At 38.4% G+C, this 13,185-nt stretch overlaps 1 protein-coding gene across 3 annotated transcripts in view; it reads left to right on the forward strand.

Annotated features, from left to right (window-relative positions):
• Positions 1-13,185, forward strand: part of IQCH (IQ motif containing H) — a 201,869-nt gene that overhangs the window by 119,505 nt on the left and 69,179 nt on the right. For all 3 annotated transcript variants that reach the window (XM_045541606.1, XM_045541600.1, XM_045541616.1), the window contains 3 exons: positions 1,113-1,288; positions 6,798-7,070; positions 11,516-11,707. In XM_045541606.1, coding sequence (XP_045397562.1) covers positions 1,113-1,288; positions 6,798-7,070; positions 11,516-11,707 — 641 coding nt within the window. The remainder of the gene's footprint in view (positions 1-1,112; positions 1,289-6,797; positions 7,071-11,515; positions 11,708-13,185) is intronic.

Here is a 13,185-nt window from a genome sequence, read left to right on the forward strand (position 1 = left end):
TCCCCAAATGGTTTTATTCCCCATTTTATAGATGAAAACACCAGTGCTTAGAAGGATTAAATGATGTGCCCAGGGCCCTAGGCAGCTGGCCTACACTTTAATCAGTCTATGCTCTGTATACTCTCCCAAACTGAACAGAGGAGTTTTAAAATCCCCTCTTGACCCTACCTGTCCAAGAAAATATTTACAGTACTCCCTCCTCTGAGCTTCCTTAAGTACCTGGCTTGCATTCTTCATTGTGCCCACAGTCATTGCTGTATTTCCCTCTGTGTCTAGCCAAGTGCTTTGCCCCTACAGATCGGTCAACTATTTTGTGAATGAATGAATGAGTGAATGAATGACTTTACTGGCTGCTGATTTCCCATTCCTACTCCCTAAAATATTGTGCAGCACAGAGTGATTAATCTCATCTCACTATTCCATTTGGATCTAATACTTAATTAGGATTTCTTTTTATGTACATACAGGATGCACATCTTAAGAAGGAGAATGGTTAAATTAAGAAACCGTTTCTTTTAAGCCAAGAACCACTAGATGAACTATTTAAGTAATATACTTCTCTTTGGGAATGGAGCAGAGGACAGGTTGATTTCCTGAAATAATCATTGCTATGGTCATAATCAGACCGTTTATTTGGACAGGACATTCCCTGAATTGGCCTAGTCAAGTCCAGACAGAAAATGAAATTGCAATTTCATCAACTTTCTAAAGTTAATAGCTCTGTTTTATAATTTACTGAAGTTAATGGGATAAATTTTTAAAGTAGTGTGCAATTCCCAGTGATGTTAATGGGAGTTGTGTGGGTAAATCCCTATGTATTATTTGAAAGTCCATTTCAGTGGTACCTCACAGCGCTCCTTCTGAAGGAATCGCTGCATCTATTTTGTTGGTGATGGTGTGATTTATCTTTTCTTTAGAGAAATGCTAAAGACTAAAAGGGTCAATTGGATTGCTAAAATTAAGATTGTACAAACAAAACCAATCTAAATTAACTTCAATGTAGCTTTTGGATCTGCCCTTTATTTTAAACTGCACAACATCAATTGGATGCCAGAGTTCATAATGTCATTTACCTTTATACCAGTAATTAACAGTGTGCCTGTTGTTTTTAGATGCCAATGTGAACGTCATCTACATCTGCTCCCATCATATGAATGACGAGTTACTGCTATATTACAGTAAAATCTTAAGTCTACAAGCAGCTGTCAAATCAGGGAACCTTGAGGACAGAAGTGACCTGCAGCACAGGTTCAAAATTATCACCCCTGAAGCTGTAAACATCTTCGCTGTGAGTTTGTCTTCTAATTACTACGGCTTCAGGGATGCAGTAAAATTAAATTGGAAATTTTATAACTTGCAATGCTCTGGTACACATCAGTGAAATATTATTGCAAGTTTTAACAGCTTTACTGATTAGACTACTAGTTGGGCTGTAGGAAATAAATATCCCAGTTTAACTTTCAGACTTAGTTGAGCTACCCGTGCCCAGTTTCTCTGTAACTGAAGCCTAATTGCAGTTATTGGGTGGTACCATCAAGTAGGTGAGTTTATCACAGGTACTGTTCTTTTTTCTTAATTTTGTATGGAGGACACCAAGGCAGGGAAAGGCAGGGCCTGTCCACAGTCACAAAGCTAGTTAGGGACAGAGTCTAGACGAGGACCCTGTTTTCTGATTTCTACACAGGTATTTCTTGTTACTCCACGGTAGTTTTTCCTTAGGGGAATTTTGCCTGATTTACTATATCACATACTGTGTCACATGGTTCATAATGAACAATGTTCAGTTTTTATTTAAATGTGTACTGACTTCTAGTGACTGGAATGAGTTCTCAGTGGAATCCCATTCCTAGACAAGAGCCTTTGTGAAATTCATGGAACCACGAGGGCAGCATTCTAGACCAAGGCAGCATAAAAGATGACTAGAAATGAATATTTCTACATTTTAACAAGGATTTAAACTTTCCATGTTAAACAACCAACATTTTAATCCCTAATGGACTGTGCAATTTTTAGGAAAATTTTTTTTGTATAATTAAAGACTGAATTTTCTGATAAAGATAGCTCTCTCCGTTCACAATTGAGACACCAAAGTCAATCCTCTGTTATAAGAAAAACTGATTGTGTACTTTACATAGGAAGCATCTATGTGTTGGTTACTACCCACTAACACTTTAGATATACCATAATTTGCTATAAAATGGCAGGGGAAGGAGATGGGACCTGAGAAAAGGCCTGCCAGGGCTGGGGAGGGCTGCTCTAACATTTCTATTTTGCTGTTATACTCAGTGAATTGTCATCAGGGTTTATTCTCTTCTACAAAGATGAAGATTTTATTTTTTCATAACTGGGCACCTCAGTATTACTCCAAAGGCTTTTTGCTGAGCTGTTTCATTGGCACCATTGGCTGTGAAAGAGGAAGGCAAGGCCATGGACAGGGGAAGCAAGAGAAAGGACAGGTGACAAGTCATCGCCACTTACTTATATTCTTAGGAAGCCTCCAATATCCTCCACCAATGCAAAAATGTCTTTGGTACTTCCTAACTATTCCTTGGCCTCAATGGCATAGTTACTGCAGACATTAGGAAGCAAGAAAGAGAAAGAACTATCATTAGTGTTTAGTTAAATTCCTGATTTTCTCCAGTCAGAAGCTTGAGCTAATACCTGGTAGCTGCTAGTAAGGAGTTTCTGCACATCTGAAGTGCTCATTTACATTGACGAGGTACAGAATAGGGAAGGGACACTAGATTTAGGAGAAGTCAAGTAAGAGAACTAACATTTACCAAGTGCTTAGCATGCATTTTTCTCATTGGAGCCTCAGAACAATGCAACAAGACAGAAATTATCAATCTCCCTTTACTGCTGAGGATACAAAGACTCATTCTCTAGTCCAAGGTTACTAGTAGGACCAGAGTGTGAACCAAAATCATTCTACCCTAGTCTACCATGAATTGGAATGACTGCTTTGCTCCTGGGTGACCTTGTGGTCTTGACAAGCCCCTTTACGTCTCTGGGCATCTGCGCTTCATCTACAAAATGAGGTGATAAATTAGATAATTTTAAAGCCCTCTGCAGCTCTATAATCCTATTGCCTGAGAAATTTAAACTTACCCTTGCCGGTGCACTCTTCAACTTCCAAGCAGGAGATTGACAGTTAACATTCACAGATGCACCAACTTACACTCATAGTAGGTTTGCATCTTTTGGAGTAAAAACAAGTAGGCAAGGTTTTAAGTACTTTATACTTCTCATAGTTTAGGTTTAAATTATTTAAGTAATTAATCGCTCATAGGCAACCAACTTTTTAAAATTCAAAAATTAAATTCTCACTTTCAAATCAGTTCCTGCTCATGTTTAGCCATTGCTTTATTTCTATCTTTTTAATGGATTTGAGAGATTGTATCAGTGCTGATTTTCATTTAAATGAATGGCTTTGAGGAGATTTTTTAAAGCATGCCAAAAATCTGTTTATACATTTCTCCAAGTTACTATATGTTCCTTGAGTTTGTAATGGTAAAATGTGTTCTTATAAAAGTCATCGTGTCTATTTTTGGACATTTTAATGTTTATGAAGACATCCTGAACAACTACCTTTTGTCTCAGGTCAAAAAAGAAATCAGTGTTGATAAATTAAATGTAGCCATAATGCAATGGAAGCAGGAACATTTTAGATTTTTTGTCATCTGTGTTAATCCACTGCCTGGATTTTGATGGTACTGATTTGCTCCAAATAATCCTACAAGACCTGTGGTCAGTGATGTGTCCTCTGCCCTCACTCCCTCACATTTGAATCTTTATTAAACTCATACGGAACACAATGCTATGGTACCATCCTGCCTGAAGAATAAGGCATGCCCACAGTTGACTATAATACAGAGCTGGGTTAAAGAAACAACACACACACACACACACACACACACACACACACACACACACACACACACACACAGATTTGGGTAGAGTGTTTGCCAGTAGAAATAAGCAAACATAGAGGAGATAGAAATGCATCCTGGCTGGAAAAGTGCTCAGAACTTTCAAGTTAAGTTCTATTGCTGCATCTGTCATCCCCTCTTCACATCTCATAAACCCACCAGAACTTCACTATTCACTCTACAAAATGAAGAAATTTTGGCAGCCATGGCATGCCAACTGTGTTAACTGAGTTTGGATCCTGCCTCAGCTGTTTACTAGCTGTGTGACTTTGGGCAAATCACTTGAGCCTCAATATCCTCATCTTCAAAATAGGGACTGTTAATTGATACAGTATTGTGTGGATCAAATGAGAGAACACATGTCAAAGGCTTTGACCTTGTGAACTTACCATGAGAGGATTGCCACCTTGGAATGCTCTTCTAGGTACCCTGAAAAGCCCACCGTGGACATCGTAACTCAAGTCACCAGTTCTCCTGGACAATTCATTTTTTTTATGTTTTCTCATTGGGATAATTTATGGGAAAAGGAAAAGAGTGAAGGGGGAAAAGCAGTGATGGACCAGATGGGAAACACACACTCAGCAGGTGCTACCACTAGCCATTGTGTTTCCTAGAACTGCATTCTCAGAAGGATGTTTTAAAAATGGATTTAAACTTATGGTAGAAAAGGCATATTGCATAGATCTAAGGAGCTTAGAATAGAACACCTATTCTGGAGGAAGGGCCCAATAGGGTAAATCATATAATCTCAGAGAAGCTCTCCGTTTTTTGCCTTTTATTTGTCATGGTAAAATATACATAATATAAAATTTACCATTTTAACCATTTTTAAGTATACAGTTAAGTGGCATTAAGTATTATACATTCACATTGTTGTATAGCTATCACCACTATCCATTTCTAAAACTTTTCATCATCCGAAGAAGAAACTCTGTACCCATTAAGCAATAAGTCTAGAAGAGCTCTGGTTTTAAAGGGAAAGTTATTTCAGAGCTATAAGGACCCTAGAGACTTTTCTAATCCAAACCCTCATTTGAATATGGGGAACTGAGATGCAGAAAGGTCAAGTTTGATAAATCACCTAGCAAGTTACAAATTCAGGCAGGACTGAAGTCCAGGGGCTGCCCCAGTCCAATTCTCTTTTTTTCATGCTCAGAAGCTACTATAGTCTCCAACAGTTTGCAAACTGATGCGTCTGATATTCCTTGAAACAGTTACTCAACATTTCTCCACATTTTTATGCTGAATTAGGTACTTTTTCACTAAAATTGGGGAGTAGGTGCTAGTTTATAAAATCCCTTGAACTCCCTTAAGACTCAGGAACTTTTATGTTATATTACTTGCATGACATTTTAAGCACTTTATTTTAAAAGGAGGATTTTCTCTGTAATAATAATCACTACCATTTATTGAGTATCAACTCAATGCCATGCATCATGCTAGGTATTTTACATTCAAAATCCTATTTTAAAAGCCTTAGAGCCATCCAGCAAATGGATATTTTGATTCCCATTTAACAGATGGAGAAACTTAGGCTCAGGGAGTCTAAGTCACTTGCCCAAATGCATGTAGCTCATAAGTGATAGAGCTGGATTCAAAACCAGATCTATTTGACTCCAAAGCCCTAGCGCTTTCCTGTATGCCACGCTGCCCTCTTCTCTAGAGGAAGCGAAACAGTCTTGGGTGCTTGTATTCTGTCCTTGGGTACTGTCTTTCTCATGCCCATGTTCACCTGATAAAATCCTACCCGTCCTTCAGAGTTCACCTCAACCCCAACCTCTTTCAGAATAACAATACTAGCTAACATTCAGTGTGTGCTTTTTATGTGCAAGGCACTATCATAAGTGCTTTACACGCATTATCTCATTTAATCCTCACAACATCCCTATGAGATGAATACTATTATTATACTCATTTTACAGATGAGGAAACTGAGGCACAAAGAGAATGTATAATTTGCCTTTTCAGCTCTCTCCATCAGTGTATGGCCTCTGCCTCTCTCTCAGTGCCTCTGAGGCACTTTGTGTCTCCTCGTGGCCCTTATCTGCCTTGTGTCAGGTTATGTCCTAGCTGTTCTTGTTTGTGTCCCCGCTCCTTGAAGGCAGAAACATGATTGTTTATTAATTTTGGTGTCTGCTGCCCATCTGGCTCTGTCCTCTGCCCCTAAACATGCCAGAATTATCTATTTAATTGAATGAGACAGACACATATATTGCTGAGCTGGGTCTAATTAGTCAAAAAACAAATTTTAAAAGTTTTCATTGGAAAATGAATGTGAGTCTTACTGAAATTTTCAAATATTTTCTATCTGTGAATCCTTCCCAGAGTTGTTGGCTAGAACCATGATAATCACCATACAAGAGCATATTCTCTGAAACAGGCTGTGATAGAATTTTGGAGAGAAGGTGTCAAGTGCCTTTTTCCTGCTGAAGCACTTAAAGAGTCGCCAGAGTAGGACTCTGTATTGTGAAGAATACTGTGGGGCTTTTCTCTTCATTTCTTGTATTGATTTTCCAGACACTTTAGTGTTAAACCATGCCAGAAGTGTTACAGAGATGAATCACTATTATCCAAAGGCCGCCAGCCTCTTTTCCTTCTGACAGAAGGATAATTCCACGTGGATCAAATAACTACAGATGTGTAGTAATTAGTTCTATTCCCAGTGAGCCTATTTCCCACACACTAAAGATGTGAGCGATTATGGAACCTCACCCCAACAGCTTTTATCAATTTAAACTGCTAAACAACAGGATAGGTCATAACCCAGCCTGCTATTAATAATGTATTTATTATGTGCAACATTATAAATTAGGTGTACGGACTAGAAAAAGGACACCTTTTAACAAGAATAATATCATCTTCCCTCAGAGGCATCATATGTGCCTGGCCACTCACCTGCTGTACAGTCCCAAGGCACTGAAAAGAATAAAAAATCTCATCCAAGGAAAAGAGGCCTACATTGTTGGCGGGCTCCTTCACCGAGATGATTTAGCCGTGGCCGATATGTTAGACATACCCATCCTGGGCTCAGAGCCTGAACTAGCTCATCTTTATACTACCAAGTCTGGAAGTAAACGAATCTTTGAAGGTGCCAATGTGCCAGTCCCTCCAGGAATATATAACATCTATGATCAGCAACAGGTATGTGGGGTGGACAGGGAAGGTCTCTTCAAATATTTCACATCCTTTTTGACTTTGTGCAACTTCAGGTCTTCTGGAGCCAGTCCTACCCCATGAAAAATATGTGGAATACTTGAGTTGATTTGAGGGGATCTACTTAAGGCCTTTGTGTTTTAAAGCAGTGGTCCCCAACCTTTTTGGCACCAGGGACTGGCTGTGGGGGTGGGGGTACAGTGAGCAATGGGGAGCGGCTGTAAATACAGATAAAGCTTCACTCTTTCGCCTGCCTGGCTGCTTACCTCCTGCTGAGCCCCTGGGTTCCTAGCAGGCCACAGATGGTACCAGTCTGCAGCCCAGGGGTTGGGGACTGCAGTTTTAAAGTATGTTCCCATTGGTCTTGCAGAAATTGCTGGAATTTCCAAAATATTTACTCATTTTGGATTAAGCTTCGAAGACTCTGTTGAAATGTATATATCATTTGGACTAATCTGCCATCAATATTTAATGCCTTAACATGAATTAGTTCATCATCCTATCAGCTAGCCTAAGAAATATGAGAGTCCATTTTGGCTAAAAGAAGCCGGTTTGGAAAGCTCCAGGGAGTGAGCCTCTCCACCAGGTCAGATTGCAGAGGGCTGCAGACATCCTTGGCTCTGTAAAAAATACTTTGGCTCCTCAGAAAGGGGCCTAAAGGGAAGAGGGAAAAGAGCCCAGAAAGGAGAAGTGAAATGGCTCCAGGAATAAAACTGTTTTTGGTTATACCTTGGACCAGATTTCTGGCTATGCATTCTTCTAGCAGATAGTTAGGGCCCAAAATATTTGGAGAAATATATTAGCCATTAGAAGTGTTTTCTGAGTTAGCTCTGGCAGGTGTTCTCCCATTTAACTGCCGTCTGTTTTCATAATAAAGGAAATTAAAAGACAAATGGCTGTTAATATTTCTTAACCTCTATTTTAGGACATCTCTTGACCTTTGCTCTGAGCCAATCACAAATTATCCCCTCTGCCCACTTCTTGGGAAACCAGAGAACCATGTTCAATGAGGCAGTTAGTGAGGGACAACATCTAGGGAACCCCTCCTACTCTCAGTCACCCAATCATGATGCTCTGCACCCCATAGCTACTGAGCTCAGAAATCAGGCCTTCAACCAATTATACTTTGCAAAGATTAGTTTGAAGATACTATTAGCCTATTAAATCGCCCTAAAGTGTTAGAGTCTTAGGAGAGCGTTCTCGGGCAATACATGAGCACATGAAGGAAGTTCCTCTTAAAGATATCACAGTCTGGGAAAGGCACAGGCAATTTTAGTAGGAGTGGAATTCCAGAAGGGCTCCTCTTGAGCTGGTGTGTCACTTCCATTGTCATTAACTTCCACTGGAATTGGAAGATAACAAGGGAGACTGCTTGACTCTGCTTCCCAGTAGAATATTTGGCTGTTAGACTTATTACAAGTGAAATACATTTTTAAATGATACAGTTTCACATGTGCACATTACATTAAAAAATCTATGTGTGGGCAATATTTATATTGAATTTTGCCTTTCATCTTCACTAAGGAGAAGTCAGGCATTCTTTGCTATGAAATATTTTAGAACTTTATATGTTGATGGTGGTTAAAGGTGCAGGCACATTTAAAACACTAAAATCTCCCTCTACTGCTGGTATTCAGGAGTAGGAACTAAAAACCTCCGCAAAGACACATCACATTTGAGGGATATTATTTGACCTATGGTATGTGCAAATTGTATAACAACAAACCAATTTTTAACTGAGTTCTACTCCACTTGTTTGGAAAACATATGTCCGAGGTCATCAAGTATTGAAATACTCCACTGAGATTTCTCCAGATAGTGACTATCCTACTTAATCTATGTGAGCATGTCAGCATTCTGAATCTGCAGATGGTGATGAATCAATAACACTGACTTTTTACCGATGTGCATCATAAACTTGAACCTGGTGAAAGAAAGCTGTGATCATTTTAGCTTATTAATAAGGATTCCTGACCATCAGTTGGATTTTAGCAATAGTCATTTTTATACCTCTGCCCTTTACCAGTGTAAAATGAATCACAACTAAAAAATTTACTACCTCTTTTGAACAAATAGACTCAAACAGAAAATGATAAATGTTTGGAAATAATATAAAGTCATTTGGTTTATGATTAACTAGTTTTTTAAAAATCTGGCATGAGCACAGTGAGCATTTCCTGTTTTGATCCATAAAGTAACTGTGCAAGTTTTCTTTTGGGCTTATGCTCCATATGAAATATTGACAGCTTTGGTTAAATAATCAAAAATGGCAATGCTATTTTAAAGCACTGTTCAATTTTCACTTAAAGATAGCACATAATTCTTTCCAGTGGTACAGTCTTTACAATACTATTGATCCTTTTCATTACCATAGGGGATCCATCAACAGATGCCCATTTATAGGATTCTCAGAAGCAACAAATAATAGGATTTGGAAGAAACAGATAATAATTCTGTTAGTAGTCGAAACCTCCAAATATACACTACATCCAAATATACAATAAAAAAGGCTATACCAGAACACCCTTCCTTACACTCGCAAAAGAATTTTATCTGATGTCAACAGGCCAAAGACCATCTCTACGTCTGCAAAATGTGATCATAATATGGCAAAATATGATTAAATATAGAATCTATCTTCTCACTACATTACAGAAAGAGGGATGCAACTTTGGAAGGCACATTAAAAACCTCCCCAGCCTGTGTTCATCACAATATGGTGTGAAGACCAGAGTACTTGTCATTTAAACACCCAAATTATCCACAGAAAGTACTTGATAATTAGGGAGCTAAGATAATTTCATTTTACCCCTAAGGAAAAACCCCATCATTGTATGGGGTTTCCAAAGACCCCAGGTATGGCCATTTTGATGTCTCTCCCACCCTGCTCTATAGTATATCACCCCGAGGAAGAGTTGCTGGACAGACACAACTCAAGAGAGCAGATTGTGCCTTTAATCAAAATAATTTTAGTCTTACAGCTCCAGACTTCAATAGAACTATAAATCTGGAGTCCTTTCACAATCTTTAGCTAAAAAAGATTTTTTAAATCCATTTGGTGGGCAAAGAGAAGAGAATAGGAATGTTGCAGAGACTTTCTTAAATACAGGATAGGCAGCCAACAAAAGCATGGGAAGGCTCAGGAGACAGAACGCTCGGCGTTATTTTTTTGCTTTCTGGGAAGTATAGACTGTAAAATTTGATGAGAAGACAAGACAAAAAAATCGTTCTGTGATCTAATGAGTTATTTTTCTCCAAGGCTCTACCAAGACAGTATTATTTATAATTAAGTCATCTTGCTGTAGACTTTTATCTGATTCAAACTCACTCCAAATGGCTTATTGACTATAAGGAAAGTTGCTTCTCTTGCTCCTCTTCCGACTTCTTCCTCCAGCTCCCTCTGCTCCACCTCTCTGCAGGTTGGGACGGGCAGCTCAGTGGGGAGGGAATCAGCGTCGGTTTTAGAGTCAAAGCAACCTGGATGGAATTCCTGCTCCACCACTCAGTGCTGTGTGATCATGGACAAGTTATTTAAATTAGCCAAGCCTCAGCTTATTCACATATAAAATAGAACTAATAATGGCACCTACCTCATAAGGTTATTGTATTAAATGAGAAAATTCATGTAAAGAGCTTACACGAGCCAAAGACATGGCTCCTCCTGAGAGTTCAGTAATGTTAGATGTTGTTATCATCATCTTTGTCATAATTATTATTTTGATGTTAAAGCATGGACTACTATTCTGTCCCTTAAACTTCCATGTGTTTGAGCCCAGTTCTTGAGGGAATGTTGTTTCATATGAAATGTAGGATAGGTGTGTATTCGAGAAAGGTTGCTTCCATGAATATTTTATCTTCTGTATCTGTCTTGTTCTATAATACACTTGTTCATATCATATATGTAACAAACTTGGCCAACTGACCAGCCAAACAAATGTATTTCATGTATGTTAAGGAGGAAAAAATGAAATGCTTTATATGTTATAACATTTAAAAGATCAACAAAGTTCCAAACAGTTAAAGTTTTCATGACTATAACTTTTTATAGTCTTGAAACTATAAAAACATCAGTGGAAGAATCAATAAATAAATGCGTAATTCTCTGGAAAAGAAAGAAAACAGTATCAAAATTCAATTACAGATATTCAGGAATTCTTTCTTTTGTTTTCAAAAGCCAGCAAAATGATAGTTTCGGAATTTCTTATAAATAAGACTATATTTTTAAACATGTCTTTGGTCCCATTTGTTAATGATTTCTTCACATTATATGTACATCGCTTAAAACCTTTAATCTGTCTGAATAACTAGAAGATAACTGAATGAACAGACCATTTAAAGTAAAGACACATAAGAAGCACAACTAAGTTAAGACAATAAAAAGGAATCCCAAGAAATTAGCTATATTTAACTTTGCTGTCTCTTGGGCCCCACAGATGGTGGAACAGCTGAGTCAGCTGATAGCCGATCACCTGCACATCCAACGCTGGGTCTTTAAAATGGACCATGAGTTCCGAGGAAATGGGACTGCATTTTGTGACATTCCTTGCTACCTAAAGTGCTATGAGTGGGTGCTGAAGGAGAGTAACAGATACGGCCCCAAAGACTGGAGGAAGAAATGGGCACAAGTGAGTATTCAACAGTGACTTCAGCCCCCCCCCTCCCCCCCACCGTGTTTGTGAATGGTTAGGAGATGAAGCAAAAGGCCCAGCTAAGAGATGACAGTACTTTGCTCTAGACTCAGCTCTGTCACCTACCAGCAGTGCCTTTTTTGGGCCTTAGTCCTTATATACAAAGTGAATGGAATTGATTAGGTCATTTTAAGTGTTTCTTCTTTGGGCTTTAAAAGTCTTTATTCACGTCTTCAAATTGCTTATGATAATTAGGAAGTCATTTTTTCATCATATTCAAGTAACATTACAAATCTCAGCACTTGCCCTGAGTGGGTCCTAACATCTGGTGTTATTAAGCTATCTGTATTTTATTATAAGATAGAAATTCTGTTAGTGAATGGTTGTCACCTGGAAGCTAATGTATAATAGCATTCCGTCAGCAGTCATATGTTTTGAAGACAATTCAAGGAAATTGATGTAACTGCAGGTCCCTGGGAGATGCTGAGAAAACAGTACATCCCAGCCAGAGAATCTCCAGCAAAAGCTGAGCTGTGAGTAAGAAGTCTTAGCATATGAGTAGACATGTATAGATTTTTCTGTGTGCATTGGTGGAGAGATGAATTGTACAACCTCTCAGTCTATTCCAAATTTGCTTCATAATCAATTTTATATGGTTTAACATGTAAACTAAACCTGCCATTCTAAAAGCTGTTCCACTTTGCATCCAGAGACCTAGACTTGCCTGGTTTCTCTTAATCCCAAATCTCCGCTTTGGCTGTCCTACTGGTTAGAGCATAACTGATTAGGAAAATTCAGACACAAATTTGCTTAACTGGTCCCTTCCCTACCAGCATACATAGCGGTGGGCTGTGAGAAGTGATTTGCATGTGCTTTGAGCATCCCACTCTAGAAGTATATGAATCAAGACACAAGTGGTAGAAAGGGAGGGGCACACTAGAGGAAACCATATTATTCCTGGGAACGTGAAATGATGAATAAATCTAGAAAACAGTCAGGAGAGAGAGTTCCCCTTGACAAATGTGACTGTTCTCCCCATGATCTATTCCAGGCTTTTTTCCCTCCTCCATCAGTAAATGGACTAACTGCCGTACCTGTCACGGCCAGCTCTTTACATATTATTTAAAGGACACCAAAATGAATTACTCTTCTAGAAAAAAATAAAACAAAGAAAATGTATTTAATTTTGAGACCCATAGAAGTTTCCCTTATGTTGTTCTTGAACTGGATTTTATTTCACATTATATAGAATTTTCTTTTTAAAGCAAAACTGTTGAGATTAACCATTAAAAAGTAGGCCTTTTTACTTAAAAAAACTGAAATGTTAGTGTGCAAAGTGTCCGCTGACCTCAATATTTCAAACCAATCATTTTCAAAGAATTCCTCTGACACTAGACTATGATAAATTGGAAATAAGTTTAAAAAAATTTTTAAATACTGACATTTGGCTGAATTGTATTTAGAAGTCTCACATT

The sequence above is a fragment of the Lemur catta genome, chromosome 1 (assembly GCF_020740605.2).
Source record: "Lemur catta isolate mLemCat1 chromosome 1, mLemCat1.pri, whole genome shotgun sequence".
NCBI lineage: Eukaryota > Metazoa > Chordata > Mammalia > Primates > Lemuridae > Lemur > Lemur catta.